The sequence below is a fragment of the Elephas maximus genome, chromosome 1, assembly GCF_024166365.1.
Source record: "Elephas maximus indicus isolate mEleMax1 chromosome 1, mEleMax1 primary haplotype, whole genome shotgun sequence".
NCBI classification, from domain to species: domain Eukaryota; kingdom Metazoa; phylum Chordata; class Mammalia; order Proboscidea; family Elephantidae; genus Elephas; species Elephas maximus.
The window spans coordinates 188,537,830-188,557,711 of record NC_064819.1 but is presented as its reverse complement, the minus strand read 5'-3'; the positions used below and the strand labels follow the sequence as shown (position 1 = coordinate 188,557,711).

At 36.1% G+C, this 19,882-nt stretch overlaps 1 protein-coding gene across 3 annotated transcripts in view; it reads left to right on the top strand.

The window, feature by feature from the left end:
- The window catches only part of TBC1D32 (TBC1 domain family member 32), a 268,104-nt gene that overhangs the window by 129,658 nt on the left and 118,564 nt on the right, over positions 1 to 19,882 (top strand). For all 3 annotated transcript variants that reach the window (XM_049900015.1, XM_049900007.1, XM_049900000.1), the window contains 3 exons: positions 14,373 to 14,495; positions 16,320 to 16,428; positions 17,250 to 17,343. In XM_049900015.1, coding sequence (XP_049755972.1) covers positions 14,373 to 14,495; positions 16,320 to 16,428; positions 17,250 to 17,343 — 326 coding nt within the window. The remainder of the gene's footprint in view (positions 1 to 14,372; positions 14,496 to 16,319; positions 16,429 to 17,249; positions 17,344 to 19,882) is intronic.

Sequence of the window (19,882 nt, the reverse complement as noted above, 5' to 3'; positions counted from 1 at the left end):
GAATAAGATATTACTGTGTCGGGATTTCAGTTGCGTAGCTCTCATTAACTGAGCAACATTTATCTATGCCAAATGGTATTTTATTGCCATTATGCAAAAGTACAGGTGATATGTTGACCTAGACTTGGTTCCTTTATTCCTGTTTGTGTGAACATTCTGAGAAGTAAAAAGAAATAACTAAAAGTCAGCATATAGAGAATTCAGATTCACTTATGATTCAATTTCGTCTTAAGTTTTACATTATATAGAAATGCAGTTTTGTGACCTAAAAGTTTTATGGCCACTATTAGTATGTCAGCAAGAATTTTTGGGGTAATGTGTAGTGGTTTATAATAACAAATCATGTTTGAGCCTTACAAGTATTAAATACCTTAGATATAGGACATGTGCTATTATATTCAAGTTATAAAGAAGAAGACTCAGAGAAGCTAAGAGACAGATAAAAGCCAGATTCTGTTCTTATGAATTCTAAGACTCATGCTTTCCATTGTATTGCACGTAGGATAATTCATTCATTTATAAACTTCTTTAGTATTTCTTAAACATTAACTACTTCACAAGCATATAAATATTTAAGAGCTGATATAATATTTGTATTTATATAACCCTGGGAAATTTGGATTGGGGCCAACAAAAATTAAACCGACAGTTTGTTGCTGATAAGCCTGGTAATACATAAGTTTTCAGACTTATGTTTTTTGGTAATTTTTCTACATTAGTGAATATGAATCTGTATACTTCTGTTCATTTCATAAACCTAGCCATAACATTACAGTTAGGCTAAAAATAAAAAAAAAATATTTATTCTTTCCACGTTTAGCCTAGCTGCTAGCTTATACAAATGTGCTGGTATAATTAATGAGCCATTAAAATCACCTTATTAGGTGATTACATAATTGAGTAGTAAATGGCATTAGTTGTTACTGAGTCTTGCAAGAATCTTTTATGCATAATCATTAAAATATGCATTCTTTTATTCTGAATTTGTACATTTGTTGCATACATGTTTACACTACCCTCCCAAACAGAATTTAAAAATTTTTTAAAGTTCTTTTGTGAAATAGTAAAAATATAAATGTTGTACAGAATATAAACATATAGCTTAATAAATTATTGTCACATAAACTTCCATGTAATCTGAACCAAGAAAAGAAATAAAACTTGCTAGTGCTATGTACATCTGTTTGATCATGACACCCTCCCGTTCCCCTAAAGGTAATCATTATTCTTATTTTTATGGGTTGCTTCTCTGTTTTTCTTTATATTTTTACTACTGAACAGTATATTTTAATTTTCTTGCTTTTTGAAATTTATGTAAATGGGATGATAGACTGTGCACTCTGTCATGCCTGACCATTTCCATGTAGCATTACATTTTTAAGACTAATATTGTTGCATGTATCTGCAGTTCATTTATATTCATTGCTGTATAATATTCCATTGTATGAATATACCATGGTTTGTTTATATAAATATTATATTGCTACTAGAAATTTTGGTTGTTTTCAGTTTTGGGCTTTTATAAACAACTGTATCATACATAGATCATTAGGCTGCATATCTCCTTGTATACATATATGCACTTTTTTAGTGTTTTATAAAAAGTCTCTTTAAAAAGTTCTGTTCATGAACTTCCTATTTTTGCCCAGTTGAATTTTTGTTTATCCTTGTACCAGTATCACATTGTTTTAGTTACTACAACTTTATAATAATATCTGATAGAGCAACTCCCTTCACTTTGTTCTTTATTTTCAAAAATACCTTGGCTACTTTTAGTCCTTTGTCTTTCCATATGAGTTTTAGAGTCAGCTTATCACACAGACCAACCCATTTGGATTTCAATTATCAATATGTTAAACCTGTAGATGAATTTTGGATGAATTGACGTCTTTATAATACAGTTTTCTGGTCTCTAAACATGGTATATATTTACGTTTAATTAGATGTACTTTAATTACTCTCATTACCATTTTATAGCTTTCTCCATTAGGCCTTTGTGGATTTAATTTTTGTAGCCTTATATTCCTGTGTATTACAGTGTGATGTAGAAGTATCACCCAATGGTAAGAGCATGGATTCTGGAGCTACACTGCAAGGGTTGAGATTCTGACACAGCCACGTTCTAGCTGTGTTATCTTAGGCAAGACCCTTAACATCTCTGCATTCATTTCCTCATATGTGAACAGAGACAGTAACTGCACCGAGTTATTGTGAGAACAAACATGTTACTCTCTGTCCCAAATTTTGTACCAATAAATGGAGATAAATGTCTATTATAATAATAAAGATATATGTATTCATTCTTCATTTTATTACTCTGTTTTAAAAATACTTTATATTATTCGTGGAGGCACTATGTTGAGTTCTATAAAAATCTTACAACTTTGATTAAATTAAATAATTACATTATGTACATTTAAATTAAATTCATAAATGCGTTAGGGGAGAATTCACATCTTTGCAGTGTTCAATATTCTCATCCAAGTAGGTGGTGTATCTCCCTACTGAAATTTTTTTTATATTCCTCACTGATATGTTGTAGCTTTCTTCATTTAAGTTGTGTGCATTTCTTATTAAATTTATTATCTTGTATATTATACCTTTTGCTGTTGTTAGTGGGATCTCTTTTTCTACGGTAATGTTTTAATTGGCTTTTATGGGTGTAAGTAAATTTATTTATTTTTTAATTTATTTTGTTACTGGCCACCCTACATTTATATATATATACATTTTTTTCCTTCTTAATTTTTAATTGTTTTGTCCATATCAACCAAATGGCACCTTTATACTTTTAGTTGCCTAGGTGTAAATCTTGACATCTTTATTCATTTTCTGTTGCTTTGTAACAAATGTCATACATGTTGGGGCTTAAAACAATACACACTTGTTATCTCACAGTTTCTGTCCAGGCACAGCTTAACTGGGTCCTCTGCTCACAGACTCACAAGGCTGCAATCAAAATATCAGCTGGGGCTGTGGCCTCATTTGAAGCTCACTAGGGAAGGATGTGCTTCTAAACTCATTCAGATTGTTCACAGAATTTAGTTATTTGAGGTTTTAGGACTAAGTGCCTCATTTTCTTGATGGCTAGAAGCTGGAGGCCTGTGGGCAGTCAGTTGGAGACTGCCCCAGCTCCTAGAAGCCACCTGCAGTTCCTTGCCATGTGAGGTTCCCCAGCATGGTCACTTGTTTCTTCAAAGCCAGAATGGTGGAGAGAGATTCCAGCAAGACGGGCACTAGTCTTGTATAATATAATCATGTACACATAATCACATTCATCCGTTTGCCATACTTTATTGGTAACGGGAAAGTCATAGACCTTGCCCAGTCTCGAGGGGAAGAGATCACAGAAGGCCATGAACACCTGGAGGTGGGGATCATCCTACAAGTTGTCTACCACAGAGTCATTTTCCCAGTCAACACATCCTCTACTGACTTAAGCTACTATCTCATCTAAACCACATTGATAGCTTTCTAACTCTTCTAACAATTTCACCCTATTCTGTATACAGCAGCAAGAGTGATCCTGTTGAAACACAAATCAGAAAATCTCAATCCTATATTCACATCAGAATGAAACCATACTGCAGTAGTTTCTCATATTAGAGAAAAAGCCAGAGTCATCATAGTGAGCTACAAGGAGCTGTGTGATCTGGACCTCTACTTTTCGCTCAAAGCTCATTTCCTAACACTTTCCCCCCTGCTTATTCCACTTCAGCTACATTGGCCTCCTGGTTGTTCTTCAAACATTCCAGGCATGTTCTCACCTTAGGCCCTTTGCACTAGATCTTTCCTATACCTGGAACACTTTTTTCCCAAATAGTGCCATGCCTTGTTCCCTTATTTCTTTTAGATCGTTATTAAGGTATCAACTTCTTAGTGAGGTCTTTCTTGACTACTTTAATCAAAATTGCATACAGCAGTCCATCATCACCATTCCTTCCATGAAACTCATATTTCCCTGCTTTAATCTTATCCATACAATTTTTTTAAATTATTTTTTGTTTTGTTCATTGTTTGCTTCCACTAATATTTTGAGTTCCGTGAGAACTGGGATTTTTTCCCATGGTTGTTCAGTAGTGTATCCCAGCATCTAAAATGGTGATAGATATTTAGGAGATATTCAATCAGTATTTCTTAAAATTAGATGAACTGTATTTTACTTCAGTTTGGGAGGGGGGACTCCCAATAAACAGCTTTACCATCTTCTAATAGTGAATGTTGTATCTCCTTTTCTATGGAGTATGGAGTATGTCTCTCTTCTCATCTTTTTGCATTGGCCCAGATTTCTAGAACAATGTTAAATGGTAATGGATACTTTTACCCTCCTCACGACCTTTGTGAGAATGTTTTTCCTGTTTACCATTTTAGCTCTTGCATTTGAAAAATAAAATCAAATTAAAGAAATAATCTTTCCTTAATTTACTCAAAATTTTTGGAGGCCAAGGAATAAAGAGTGGACATTGAATCTTATCAAATAGCTTTTAAGTAGCTGGTCAGATAATTACATGATTCTTTTGTTACATATTGATTTCATGGATTAAATCAGGAGATATTTTAAAATTAAACTAAACTTTTTTTCCTGGAATAAACTGTGCTTGCTCAAAGTACGCCATTCTTTTAATTTATTGCTGGATCAGATCTGCTAGCCTTTACATTATTTCTAGTACTTATAAAATCTTAAAAGCCTTACTTCATTTAGTAAAGTTTCTATTCCCATATTCTCTAATGAAGAAAATTTGGTCCAGGCCGGTGTTTGCCCAGAGTTGCTTCAGTTAACCATTGATCACCTCATTGTCCATCTACCTTTTAATTGAGGGTCATTTTTTATAACTTATACAGTGATTCAGTGACCTAAAGATGGTAGTACCTTGCTTGCTGAAAATGAAGAGGACTTAAAGCACATACTGATGAAGATCAAAGACCACAGCCTTTAGTATGGATTACACCTCAACATAAAACAAAATCCTCACAACTGGATCGGTAATCAACATCATGATAAATGGAGAAAAGATTGAAGTTGTCAAGGATTTCATTTTACTTCAGTCCACAACCAACAGCCATGGAAGCAGCAGTCAAGAAATCAAGACACATCGCACTGGACAAATCTGCTGCAAAAGACCTCTTTAAAGTGTGGAAAAGCAAAGATGTAACCTTGAAGACTAAGGTGCGCCTGACCCAAGCCATGGTGTTTTCAGCCACCTCATATGCATGTGAAAGCTGGACAATGAATAAGGAAGACTGAAGAAGAATTGACACCTTTGAATTGTGGTGTTGGCAAAAAAGTATTGAATATACCATGGACTGTCAAAAGAAGGAACAAATCTGTCTTGGAAAAAGTACAGCCAAAATTCTCCTCAGAAGCAAGAATGGCAAGCTATGTTTCATATACTTTGGACATGTTGTCAGGAGGGATCCGTCCCTGGAGAAGGACATCATTCCAACGAGATGGATTGACATAGGTGGCTGCAACAATGGGCTCAAGCATAACAATGATTGTTAGGATGGCACAGGACCAGGCAATGTTTCGTTCTGTTGTACATCGGGGAATCAACCCAATAGCACCTGACAACAACAAAGTTGGTAGAAAGGCCATTAATGTTGCAAATGGTAAACACGCTTGGCTGCTAACTGAATGGTTGGTGGTTCAAGTCCACAAGAGGCACTTTGAAAGAAAGGCCTGGCAGTCTACTGAAACATGAGCCATTGAAAATATTGTGGAACACAGTTCTATAATGACACACGTGGGGTTGTCATAAGTTGAAGTCAACTAGATGGCAACTGGGGGAAAAAAGCTTCATAAGTTGCAGTCTTATATATGTTGGTTGATGACAACTGGATAATAAAAATTGTTGTAACTAAATGTCTGGAGTCATCCTTGACTTCTTTCTTTTACACAACATATTCAACACACCAAGACATACATTCTACTCTTAACATAATTTAAAATTCCTGTACGTTTGTGAGTCTATGTCTGGACTTTATTTGGTTTATTCATGTGTCATTATTACACTGTTTAAATTATTATAGCTTTGTAATCTGTTTTAATATTTGATAATCTTAGACTTCCTCCCAGTATTGTTCTACTGTTCTGCTGGCATTGACTGTTGCTCTGGTGAAGTCTGAGAAGAGCTTGATTTTTTTTTTTTTTTCACTTTTTCAATGATCCAGTCTTTTTGCCTGGATACCCCAATGTTTCTTCCTTTCTCTTTAACTCCAGTAACTTTAGGAGGCTCTGTTCTGGGTTTGGAGCCCTGTGGGCACAGTGGTTAAAAGCTCGGCTGCTAACCAGAAAGTCGGCAGTTTGAATCCAGTAGCTGTTCCTTGGAAACCCTATGGGGCAGTTCTGCTTTGTCCTGTTTCATTACTATGAGTTGGAATCGACTCAGTGGCAATGGGTTTAACTTTGTCATGGATTTTGGGTCACTTTATCCTGGGACATGTTATATACTTTATATATTCAGATTTATGACTTCTTTTCTCTTAGGAAGAATTTCTTGAATGAAATCTTTAAATGTGTATCCTGTTAGATTATTTTAGTTTTCTTTTCAAGAAATCAGAGAGGTGGGGCCAAGATGGTGGAATAGACAGATGCTTCTGGCGAGACCTCATGCAACAAAGACCCCAAAAAAGAGGTGAAACCAGTATATTTATGACAAGCTAGGAGCCCTGAACAACAAAGGCAAAGTTAGAAAATGAACTGAGCGGCAGGGGGCAGAAGAGACGGTTCAGAAGCGGAAAGGAGTTGCCAGACCTGAATTGTTGGGAGCCCTCAGGCACCATTCCCAGGAGCAGCTGCGGTGGGCTGGTACTAGCATTTGGCCACAGTTTCCTCAGGGAGATGCAGCCAGCCACACAGCCTACTCACACCCCCGGAACCAGAGGAGAACGGTGCTCTCGGCAAAAGCGAAGTTCTTGCATGTATTTTACCATGCCCCCTGCCCCCAAGCCACTTCAGCAGCTGTTGATTTCCCTGGGCCTGCGATAGGCCCTGTTGAGCACCTAGAGCCATCCTCCTGGCCTTGGAGAAGGAGTAAATTTGCAACGGGGGGAAAAGATAATTTGCCAGCTCCACTAACCGGGGGAGCTCAGGACAGAAGCAGCTCCTGTCCAGACATAAATGGTCTGTGGACTTTGAGTACCTCCCCCCTGCATGGACCTGTGTGGGCCTATTTCAGGAGAATAGGCCCTTGTTGGCAGACTCCAGCTGTTTCAGCTGTGTGGTGGAGAGGTGGGTGTTCGATGTTTGACACTGCTTTGCCTATTAAACAGGTTCCTCACCTACCCACATCAGGGGCCTAAGGACTGGTGGCTCCATTCAGGTCACCCAGCCACCCATGACAGGAGTACAAGGATAACTGGTACCTGCCAGTCCTTACAACTGAAAACACTGGGTGCCTATGGTCAGTCTGCAGAACCCACCTACCTGTACGTTCTAGGGAAGAGGTACACGCTTTCCTCAGAGACACTTGGGGGACGATTCTCAGCCTCCTGCCTTGTTCAGAGCATGACCCCCTTCTGCAGCCAGATACCGGTGCCTACACCAATCACACTTGCCCCTCTAAGACTATAGCACAGAGCCTGTACCACATACTTGATGATCGTCTACCTGGACACCTGAGCTGAATTCATACAAGAAAATTGAATGGACTCCTAGACTGATATACCTGATAACAGCTCTAGCCATCTGGGGACAGGACGTCAGAGCTCCAAAGGTGAAAAAAATCAAGCTAGCTCACTCAAGCAACCCATTTGGGCATATCAAAATGAAACAAAGCAAGAAGCTACGGTACAGTAAGCAAACATTAAAAAAACTAATATAATAACTTATAGATGGCTCAGAGACAACAGTTAACATCAAGTCACATAAAGAAACAGACCGTGATTGCCTCAACAAGCTCTCAAAACAAAGAATCAAGGGATCTTCTAGATGAAAGTGGCTTCCTGGAATTACCGGATGCAGAATCAAACCAAAAAAACCACACCCAGTGCCATCGAGTCAATTCCGACTCATAGTGACCCTATAGGACAGAATAGACCTGCCCCCTAGAGTTTCCAAGGAGCGCCTGGTGGATTTGAACTGCCGACCCTTTGGTTTGCAGCCATAGCACTTAACCACTACGCCACCAGGATTTCCAGATGCAGAATACAAAAGATTAATATACAGAACTCTCAAAGACATCAGGAAGGAGATCAGAAAGGAGATTGGGCAATACGCAGAACAAGCCAAGGAACAAACAGATAAAGCAGTTGAAGAAATTAAAAAGATTATTTAAGAACATAATGAAAAATTTAATAAGTTGCAAGAATCCATAGAGAGACCACAATCAGAAATTCAGAAGATTAACGATAAAATTACAGAATTAGACAACTCAATAGAAAGAGGAGCAGAATTGAGCAAATGGAAGGCAGAATTTGTGAACCTGAAGATAAAGCACTTGGCACCAATGTATTTGAAGAAAAATCAGATAAAAGAATTAAAAAAAAAATGAAAAAAACCTTAGGAACCATGTGGGACTCTATGAAGAGAAATAACCTATGAGTGACTGGAGTAGCATAACAGGGAGGTATAACAGAAAATACAGAGAGATTTGTTGAAGATTTGTTGGCAGAAAACTTCTCTGATGTGGTGAAAGATGTGAAGATATCTATCCATGATGCTCATCAAACTCCACATAAGGTAGTTTTTTAAAAGAAAGTCACCAAGACATATTGTAATCGAACTTGCCAAAACCAAAGATAAAGAGAGAATTCTAAGAGCAGTGAGGGATAAACGAAAAGTCACCTACAAAGGAGAGTCGATAAGAATAAGCTAGGAGTACTTGGCAGAAACCATGCAGGCAAGAAGGCAGTGGGATGGCTTATATAAAGCATGCATGGAAAAAAAAAATTATCAGCCAAGAATCATATATCCAGCAAAATTGTCTCTCAAATATGAAGATGAAATTAGGATATTTCCAGATAAACAGAAGTTTAGGGATTTGTAAAAACCAAACCAAAACTACAAGAAATACTAAAGGGAGTTCTTTGGTTAGAAAATCAAGAATATCAGGTATCAACCCAAAACCAGAACACTGAACAGAGCAATCAGATGTCAACCCAGACAGGGAAATCACAAAAATAAATCAATTATGTATTTATTATGTTATTATGTAAAAGAAAACAACATTAAAACAATAAAAGGAAACCAAGAAATGTAGTCCCCCTTTCTATGGAGAGGAAGAGAAGGTGATACAAAGAAATAAAAGTTAGGTTTAAACATAGAAAAATAGGGGTAAATATTAAGGAAACCATAAAGAAGACAAACTATCCTACTCATCAAAATAAAATACAAGAAAAAAATACTCAGCAGAAGCAAAATCAACAACAAATATGAGGAAAGACAATATATAAAGATAAACTACTCAGCACAAAAAATTAAGTGGGAAAAAGAAACTGTCAACAACACACAAAAAGAGACATCAAAATGATAGCACTAAATTCATACCTATCCATAAATACCCTGAATGTGAATGGACTAAATGCACCAATAAAGAGACAGAGAGTGGCAGAATGGATTAAAAAACATGATCGGTCTATGCTGCCTACAAGAGACACACCTTAGGTTTAGAGACACAAACAAAGACTCAAAGAATGGAAAAAAATATGTGAAGCAAACAACAATCAAAAAAGCAGGAGTGGCAATATTAATTTCTGACAAAATAGACTTTACAGTTAAATCTATCATAAAGGATAAGGGAGGACACTATATATTGATTAAAGGGGCAGTATACCAAGAGGATATAACCACATGAAATATTTATGCACCCAATGACAGGGCTGCAAGATACATAAAATAAATTCTATCAGCATTGAGAAGTGAGATAGACAGCTCCACAATAATAGTAGGAGATTTCAGCACACTACTTTCGGTGAAGGACAGGACATCCAGAAAGAAGCTCAATAAAGACACGGAAGATCTAAATGCCACAATCAACCAGCTTGACCTCATAGACATATACAGAACACTCTACCCGATAGCAGCCAAGTATACTTTCTTTTCTAGTGCACATGGAACATTCTCTGGAATAGACCATGTATTAGGTCATAAATCAAGCCTTAGCAGAATCCAAAACATTGAAATATTACAAAGCATCTTCTCTGACCATAAAGCCATAAAAGTAGACATCAAAAACAGAAAAAGCAGGGAAAAGACATCAGACACTTGGAAACTGAACAATACTCTGCTCAAAAAAGACTGGATTGTAGAAGACATTAAGGATGGAATAAAGAAATTTGTAGAATCCAATGAGAATGAAAACACTTCCTATCAGAACCATTTTGGGATTGAGTGAAAGCAGTGCTCAGAGGTCAGTTTATATCAATAAATGCACACATACAAAAAGAAGGGCCAAAATCAAAGAATTCTCCCTACAACTTGAACAGATAGAAAGAGGGCAACAAAAGAGACCTTCAGGCACCAGAAGAAAGCAAATAGTAAAAACTAGAGCAGAATTAAATGAAATAGAAAACAGAAAAACAGTTGAAAGAATTAAGAAGACAAAAAGCTGGTTCTTTGTAAAAATCAACAAAATTGATAAACCATTGGCCAAACTGACAAAAGAAAAACAGAAGAGGAAGCAAATGACCTGAATAAGTGATGAGATGGGCAATATTACAACAGACCCTACTGAAGTTAAAAGAATCATATAAGATTACTATGAAAAATTATACTCTAACAAATTTGAAAACCTAGAAGAAATAGATGAATTTCTAGAAACATACTACCTGCCTAAACTAACAGAAATAGGGGTAGAACAACTAAGTAGACCCATAACAAAAGAAGAGATTGAAAAAGTAATCAAAAAACTCCCAACAACAAAAAAGCCCTGGTCCGGAGGGCTTCACTGCAGAGTTCCACCAAACTTTCAGAGAAGAGTTAACACCACTACTACTAAAGCTATTTCAGAGCATAGAAAAGGGCAGAATACTGAGACCAGAAGAACTAGGTGCTGCCTGGCCACCACCAGCGACTGCCCTGACAGGGCATACAACAGAGAGTCCGTGATGGAGCAGGAGAAATGCGGGTGCAGAACTCAAATTCTAATAAAAAGACCAGACTTAACGGTCTGAATGAGACTGGGGGAACCCTGGAAGACATGGCCCCTGGACTCTCTGTTAACTCAGAACTAAAACCATTCCCAAAGGCAACTCTTCAGACAAAGATTAGACTGGACTAAGACATAAAATGATACTCATGAAGAATGTGCTTCTTAAATCAAGTAAATACATGAGACTAAATGGGCAGCCCCTGTCAGGAGGTGAGATGAGAAGGCAGAAAAGGACAGGAGCTGGTTGAATGGACACAGGAAATCCACGGTGGAAAGGAGGAGTGTGCTGTCACATTATAGAGAGAGCAACTAGGGTCACATAACAATGCGTGTATAAATTTTTGTATGAGAAACTAAAAAAAAAAAAAGTTATCTGTGATTTCTTATTGTACCTAATTTTTTTCTACTTCTTGGAACCATACTGGGGCCAGGGAACTTCCTGATACTGTCCTGTGTACTAATCTACTGTTGCAAACAGAGGATTGGATTTCGAATCTCAGGTTGTGCTACTTGTTTTTCAGAAATTTATATTGCCTTTTTTTTTCCTTATCATGAAGTCATGACATTATTTCTCAATATCTTTTCCTCCTCTTAGTAGTATCTCCTCTATTTTTACTGTCTTTGACTGCCATTCAACTCATTTTGTGTTTTAAATTTTCTATGGAGTGCTATTTTCCTGCCTACTCAGTACTTTTGGATTATTTCTAGAATGAGGAAGGAAAAATGCCAACTTATGTATCTTCAAACTAGAAGTCTAAGTAGTCTTTTATTTTCATCTCATGTTCATTTTATCTATCCAAAAAAAAAAAAAAAGTTTACATTCGTAAACTGTGTTTGGAACATTATTTTAAATTGATTTTCTCTTATATATATTTAGTTATTTTCATCAGATCGTGGAGAAGTGACATTTAATTGCTATTTGAACTTTTAAGGGCCTCCACCAAACATTTTTTTCTCTATTTGTGTATTTCTAAATAAGTCATACATAAAATTGCACCACAAGTCAAAAATTATAAAAACATTCTATAGTGAAAAGTAAGTTTCCTTCTGATCTGTTAAATATCCCCTGCAAAGATAAACATTCTGACCTCTTTTGGTCTTTTGAGAGACGGACATGTAATGTGTTTGTGTGTGTGTATGTACATTTAAATATTTTTCCACTTTTATGAAAATGTGAATATGATATACAGTGTCTTTGTACATCTCTGTTTTTAAATAATGTCTCTTGGAAATAGTTCTTTATCAGAGCATATACATCTTCTGTGTTCTTTGCAATATCTACATTGTATATAACTGTAAAAATGTAGCCCAAACTTTTACAAATTTTGCTCTGGGTGGCCATTTATTTCCCATATTTTCCTATTATAGACACATCTGAGATAAATATCCTTGTTTGTAAGCCACGGTGCTCATGTTTGAGTTTATCTGTAAGATAAGTCAGTAGATGCGTGATTGCAGAGCTGATTCCTTCCTGGATCTCCTGTTTCCTCAAGTGCCACCTCTCAGAGTGACTTCCCTGACCACTCAGTCTGCTATAGCCACCTAGTATCATCATCACGTTATCTTTTTTAAAAACTTTTTTATCACAGAATTTTGAAACATATTTTAAGAAGTAGAGAGAATAGTATAATGAACCTCCATGTACTCATCACTTGTCGGTTATTAATATTTTGCCAATTTTGTTTCATCTCCCCCACTCACACTTTTTCCTAAAGTACTTTAAAAAAAATTTCTGATATAATGCCATTTTACCTATTAACAATTCAGTATGTATTTCTAACAGATAAGGACTTAAAAAAATTACCACAGTGCCATTATTACCTTTAACAAATTTAGAAATATTTCCTTGATCTCATCTAATACCTGTCTCGTATTTTCTTGAGTGATTCAGTGTGCCCTTTTACAGCTTGTGTGTTAGAATTAAGATTGAAGTAAAAGTCTTCATATTACATTTGCTTGATAGTTCTTTCAATTTATACATGTCCACTCCCCCTCTTGTTTATTGCTGTATGTATATATATATTATATGTGTGTGGGTGTGTGTATGTGTGTGTATATATATATATATATATATACTGTTTTGTTTTGGTTTTTGCTAAAGAAATAATGTAAACTATGACATAGGTAATATGTAGGATTCTCCACATTCTGGATTTGCTTGACTGTTTCCTCCTTATGGTGTGTTTTTTGAGGGGGGGAGGAATTTTTTTTTTTTATTGTCCTTTAAGTGAAAGTTTACAAACCAAGTCAGTCTCTCATACAAAAACGTATACACACCTTGCTATGTACTCCTAGCTGCTCTCCCCTTAATGAGACGGCACACTCCTCCTCTCTACCCTGTATTCCCCGTGTCCATTCAACCAGCTCCTGTCCCTCTCTGCCTTCTAATCTCGCCTCCGGACAAGTGCTGCCCACATAGTCTCATGTGTCTACTTCAGCGAAGAAGCTCACTCTTCACCTCATGGTATCTTTTAACATGTTTCTCTGATCTCAGTATTTCCTGTAAGTTGATAGCGAGATATCTAGGTTTGATTAGTTCAGGTTTAATTTTCTTGGAAAGAATACATGAAGAATAGATGATGTAAAGATTTCTCCTTGTCTTTTTTTAGTGATTTTAAGATATATCAGTGTGTTTAGGTGTTTTCAGCTTGATCAGGCAATTAAAAAGTTTGCTATAGATTCACTGAGTGATCATTTCCTAGATTGGTAGGAAATGATAATTACTGAATCAAAAGTTATATCAATTTGCAGCTTTTTTGGGTTTGTTAATATCCCTGATGAATATTTAAATTAATTAAGTAGAAGTTGGGAAGAAAATTTACTATTCATTTCTACTTTAGATTTTGATAAATTTTTAAAAACTAGGTTAGGAATTACCCATCGTCTTTTAAATAATACTTCAATAAGAACAATTTTTGAATAATAAATTACTATTTAAAATGATTAAAAATATATCTGAGGGGGAAAAGAGGAGTCATTGTTTAGGAAGCAGTGAGTTTCTGTTTATGGTGGTAGAACATTTGGCAACGATTATTGGTGATAGTCGCACATTAACGTAATTGATATCACTAAATCATACACTTGAAAAATGTTGAATTGGCAAATGTGTTATTTAGGTTTTTGCAACTATATATATGTGTATGTGTGTATATGCAAAAAGCTGAGTGTTCTTTCTTATCAAATTTGTGTTTCAATGTATAGGCATTACTTTGAAACATCAAGAAAGTTTCTAAATTTTTAGAACATATTTTATAAAACCTTTTATTTTTCCTCCTTATGTAGGTTATTAAGTGTGATATGTTGTAACCTGGACACTCTTCTCCTACTAGAGGCTCAATATCAAGTATCTGAAATGTTACTAAATGCTCAAGAAGAAAATACCTTAGAGACCTCTGAGAACTGCAGGTAAAAAAAAATGAGCCATTAAGACACAATAATAAAAACAATAGTTTTTTTTACACATACTGTAAAAAACATCTTAGGGGTGCAGTCTGACCTCTAACTTCACAAGGGAGAAGAAGAATGAAGATTAGCCCAAGGCTGATTCCTATGAGGTGGAGGTCAGATAGGTGTCCTTTCTTCACCATCTTTACCAACTCTAACACCAACCGTCCCTCCCGTAGCACTCTCTACTTCTCTGGTGTATTCGGTAATTCACTGCAGTGGCCATACAGAGCTCACAGACCATACTCACAATTATAGGGTTTATTAGGGAAATAACAATTACAATTCAGGCTCATGAACACTCAAGGATACAGTTCTTATATTGGAACAACCTCCTCCCAGCTGTGCTCACAGGCATGCCTCTTCTTGGCCCTACGCCTCTGCCTAAAGGCAGCCAGCTTTCTCGCTCCCTGGGTGGAGAAGCCCACTGCAGTCTTCTGCTGCTTGCCACTGCTTCTCACTGTCTTCAGAATTACAGCTTGCTCTCTCTCAGTCTCCTGCTTCCAGGAGTTTCTCAGCACAGGCATCACAGATCCAAAGTACTTGCTGGCTCCTGCATGTTCTTCCTTGGTAGTGGTGAACATTTCTTTCTCCTGCCTCGGGTGGTGCATTTCAAGCCCAGTGGGTCAAAACCCACCTGTCCCTTTGGTGGACTACAGTTACCCTATCTGCACAGTCTTGCCCAATCACCTGGGTGGAAGTTACAAGACCACGTTGAGAAAGGCCATACAAAAGTAATCTGTTACACGTGCTTTTTTAAGGAAGTGATTTTTGGTATAGTTTTTAAAATGCTTTTCCAGTATCTAAATTCAGTAGATTTAAATAGAAAGAGTAAAAAGCAGTTAAAGAATAAACACCGCAGAAAGTTAAATGATTTTGAAGAGGGCTTATAGAGTTCAAAGAAGGGTTGCCACATTGTTGATTTTGTTTTATTTGGATTTTTTTTTTTCTTTTAAGTTAAGCCCTAACTTTACTTACAGTTCCATGAAATTGTATGATGTTTAAATTCAGGTTACCCAAAACCCAGTGCTGTCGAGTTCAGATCATTGAACAAAATGTTTGATTTTGTGTCCATTGTAAAGACACTCTTTACTTCATTCTCTTAATTATGTTAGTTCGTAGTCATAAATTCCGTTTATTGGCCAAATGATGTTACGGTATTATCTTGATAATTTTTCGTATTAATAAATCACACCTACCATTACCTCAATTTGGCTGACATTTATTGAGTAGTTATTATAAGCTGGCAGTGATTTAGTGTCTGTAATTAAAGAAAAAAAAAAAATGTGTGCCTCCATCCTAGCCAAACCTTGAAAACTTAGAAGACCAGACATAACACTTGCTGGATATTCTAGGTTTGATGTAGAAGGAAAGTTTTAATCACTGTAAGAAGTGTGGAGATTGTTCAAAAAACATTTTGATTTTGACCTTAAGGTACTGAGTCTAGCATTTGAGACCCTTGACTGAAACTTGATTGTTAAAGTCACTGTAGAAAAACTGTAATGCATGTCTTATTTCTTCTTTAAATGCAGTAACATTTGTCAATAGTCTTTTATTAATTAAATTATATAGATTTTATCCCCATCAATTGTTTACTTTCTGGCAAAGAAAATGATAAGATAAAAAGTGAATTCAAGGCTTTGTGTTTTTTAAGTGTTACTTTGTTTTTGATGATAATCTGTTTTTCATACTTCTGTGGGTATATTTCTGCCTTATTTTTATTTACAGTCCAGTTACTTGATTATAAAAATAGGTGATAATAAAACTGTTACGTTTGTATTTCAGAGACTTCATAATTGATGGTTTATCAGTGGAGAGAAATCATGTTCTTGTTAGGATAAATCTTATTGGTGGGCCATTAGAGCGGATTTTGCCTCCAAGGATACTGGAGAAGGTGAGTGGGATGGAGACGAGGGGGGAATGTTTTCCTGACATATTTTGAAGCAAGGTAGTCAACTCTAGTGACACTTAACAGCATTGACTTTGAAATATCTACATCAAAGAGTTGAACTTCTGCTACTTGAAAACTTTAGGATGCATGTGAATATCTTAAAACTAAAACAGTATTCTTGATGTCCAGGTATCATAAGTGCTGCTTCTGTAGTAGAGTATGGTATTTTGTTTAAAAAGTTGTCATTTTTCCTACGTGTCTTTGATTTTTTTTTTTTTTTTTGCTTTCAATGTCTTTCTCTTTTATGATTTGTAACTTTTATTAGGTGACTATATTCTTTTTGTATTTCTTTGACAGTATGTAGTACCTCTATTTCCATCAATATTCACAGAGTTTGGTTTTTTCAAGATTTGTTGTTGTTGAGTACATTCTTGCTTTGCCTGTCACTCTGGGAAGGATGAGATAGAAATGATTGACAGCACAAGAGACACAGTTTGGCGAACAAAATCACAATTGCAGGGTTTGTTTTGAAGGCTATAATTTTCCTTAAATAAAAAAATATGTAAAACTATCATCGTCAGTCCTAGTTGCTAGGACAAGTTACCAGATGTCTAGCTTCAGTGTTGTTTCTGTTATGCTTCATTTTAATTATTTGCCACTAAAATAATGAATTGCAATATCAAATAGCTTTTGGTTAGGTGGGAAGCTACTCTAAAAGTTATCAGAGAAAAAGGTACTTTACATTCATAATATTTCAGAAACTTTTAAAACTCAATAATATTTTAAACAACATCCTAAAGACACCTGTTTCACTTTGTGTTCAGGGTGATGATCCATATCCTTGGCCAATGTTTTCATCATATCCTTTGCCAAACTGCTATCTTTCAGAAGTTACAAGAAATGTTGATACAAAGCATGGTAAAAATTTACTGTTATATATCATATTCTTTTTAATATCTTTGTCATAATTTATAAAAAGGTAAAATATTTTGAAGGAAGAGCATGATGGTTAATGTTATGTGTCAACTTGACTAGGCCATTATTTCCAGTGGTTTGGCAGATATTATGTAATCATCATTTTGCAGGCTGATGTGAGCAGCCAATCAAATGAAATGGGAGTTTCCTTGGTGGTGTGGCCTGCATCCAATATGTATGTATATTTGGGTGTTTTGACAAAGCTCGCTCTCTCTCAATCTTGCATCTGACTTGTCAACCTCTGACTTTCAGTTCTTGGGATGTGAGCAAGCAGACTACCCCCAGACCTGCAGATTTTGGGTTTGTTAGCCTCTGCAACCACATGAGTCTGGAAAAGCCTCCACCCTGATGCCTGACACATGGATTTGGGACTTGCTAGCCTCCACAACTGTGTCAGCCATTTTCCTTGAAATAAATGTCTCTTTGTCTCTCTCTCTCTCTATATATATACACACACACAAGCGTGTGTGTGTGTACATGCACACTGTATGTACATTAACCATCATACTCTCCATTGAAATAAATGTCTCTTTCTTTCTCTGTATGTATATGTATATGTATATGTGTGTGCGTGTGTGTGAGTGTGGGTGTATACACTTCACTGGTTTAGCTCCTCTAGAGAACCCAGCCTAAGACATTTGGAACTGAGAGTGGCTCTAGAGGAACAAAATCATAAGAATGAGTTTTCTGAATTGTTTCTTAAGTCTAACTGGTCTTAAAGGCACTGATGACTCTGCCTCCAGTAGTAAAGAGGGCACTGCTAATCCATGGTGTGAGGTGGCAATAGAAATATGCAGAATATCACTACCATTGGGTCAAATATAATGAAAACTATGGTGCCCAACTTTGTAGAGGTCACAGACTTTTAAAGAATTAGATACTTGTGTACTAGTATGATTTAATGGACTAATATGTAGTCTGCTATGATAGCATGTAAGCAGAGCACCCTTATAAATTAAATTATGTCTGAAGTAAGGCATGAGGTATGAATGTCTATCTTCTGGCCAAGAGAAGGGCATTTTTGGTAAAGGGAAATAGCAGAGGGACTGGAAGGAGCAAGTGATATTCAGGGAACTGAGAGCAGTTCAAAGATGACTGGGATTTTGAGTATGAGGGCAAGAGTGATAGGAGATAAGACTGAACACGTAAGCCATGTACACCCTATAATTCCATTTCTCTCATTCTGTTTACTACATAATTCCTTGAAGGAGTTGTCTATACTTAGTATTCTAGTTTCTTTCCTCCCTTTCTCTCTCTTTTTTTCTAAAATCTTGTTTTTAATTGTATAAATATAGAGAATGTGTTCTCCAGTTCAACATGGTGCCATTTCTCATTCAGTGGCACCAGTTATATACATCATGTTGTGTAACCATCACCAATATCCTTTGCCATGTTTTCCATCCCCATAAATAAAAACCCAATGCTTCCTAAACAGTAATTCCCCTCATTTCCCTTCCTCTTTTCCCAGGTAGCAATTATTAAATTCTGATCTCTTTATATTTGCCTTTTCTAGGTACTTCATATTAGTGAGATCATGTAATATTTGTCCTTTGGTGATTGACTTATTTCACTCAGCATAATATTTTCAAGGTTCATCCATGTTGTGGCATGCATCAGGACTTCATTTCTCTTTATGGCAGAGTAATATCCCATTATATGTATATACCGCATTTTGTTTATCCATTCATCTCTTGATGGGTATTTTGGTTCTTTCCACCTTTTGGCTATTGTAAATAATGCTGCAATGAGCATTGGTATACATGTGTCGCTCCTTTCAAGCCTCTTGGGTGTATACCTAAGAGGGGAATTTCTGGGTCATGTGGTAGTTTTATGTTAAACTTTTTGAGGAATCACCAAACTCTTTTGTACAATAGCAATGCCATTTTGCACTATCACCAGCAATGGGTGACAGTTTCATTTTCTCCATATCCTCACCAACAATTGTTATTTTTTTATTTTTTAAATCGTAGCCATCCTAATGGAAGTGAAGTGGCATCTCATTGTGGTTTTGATTTGCATCTCCCTTATGGCTAATGATGTTGATCATCTTTTCATATGTTGTTGGCCATTTGTATATCCTCCTTGGTGAAATGTCTATTCGGATTGTTTCCCCATTTTTTAATTGGGTTGTCTTTTTCATGTTATTTGTATGTATTCTTTATATATTCTGAATATTAAACTCTTATAGGATATACGGTTCCCCAGAATATACTCCCAGACTGAGGGTTGTCTTTTCATTTTGTTGATAAAGTTCTTTGGTGTATAGAAGTTTTTTTTTTTTTTTTTTTTTAACTTTGATGAGATACCATTAATCTATTTTGTCTTTTGTTGCTTGTGCTTTCAGTATTATATCTAAGAATCTGTTGTTAAAGACTAAGGCACAAAGCATTACCTCTGTGTTTTCTTCTAAGGGTTTTATGATTTTAGGTCATACATTTAGATCTTTGATTCATTTTGTGTTAGTTTTTGTGTATGGTGTGAG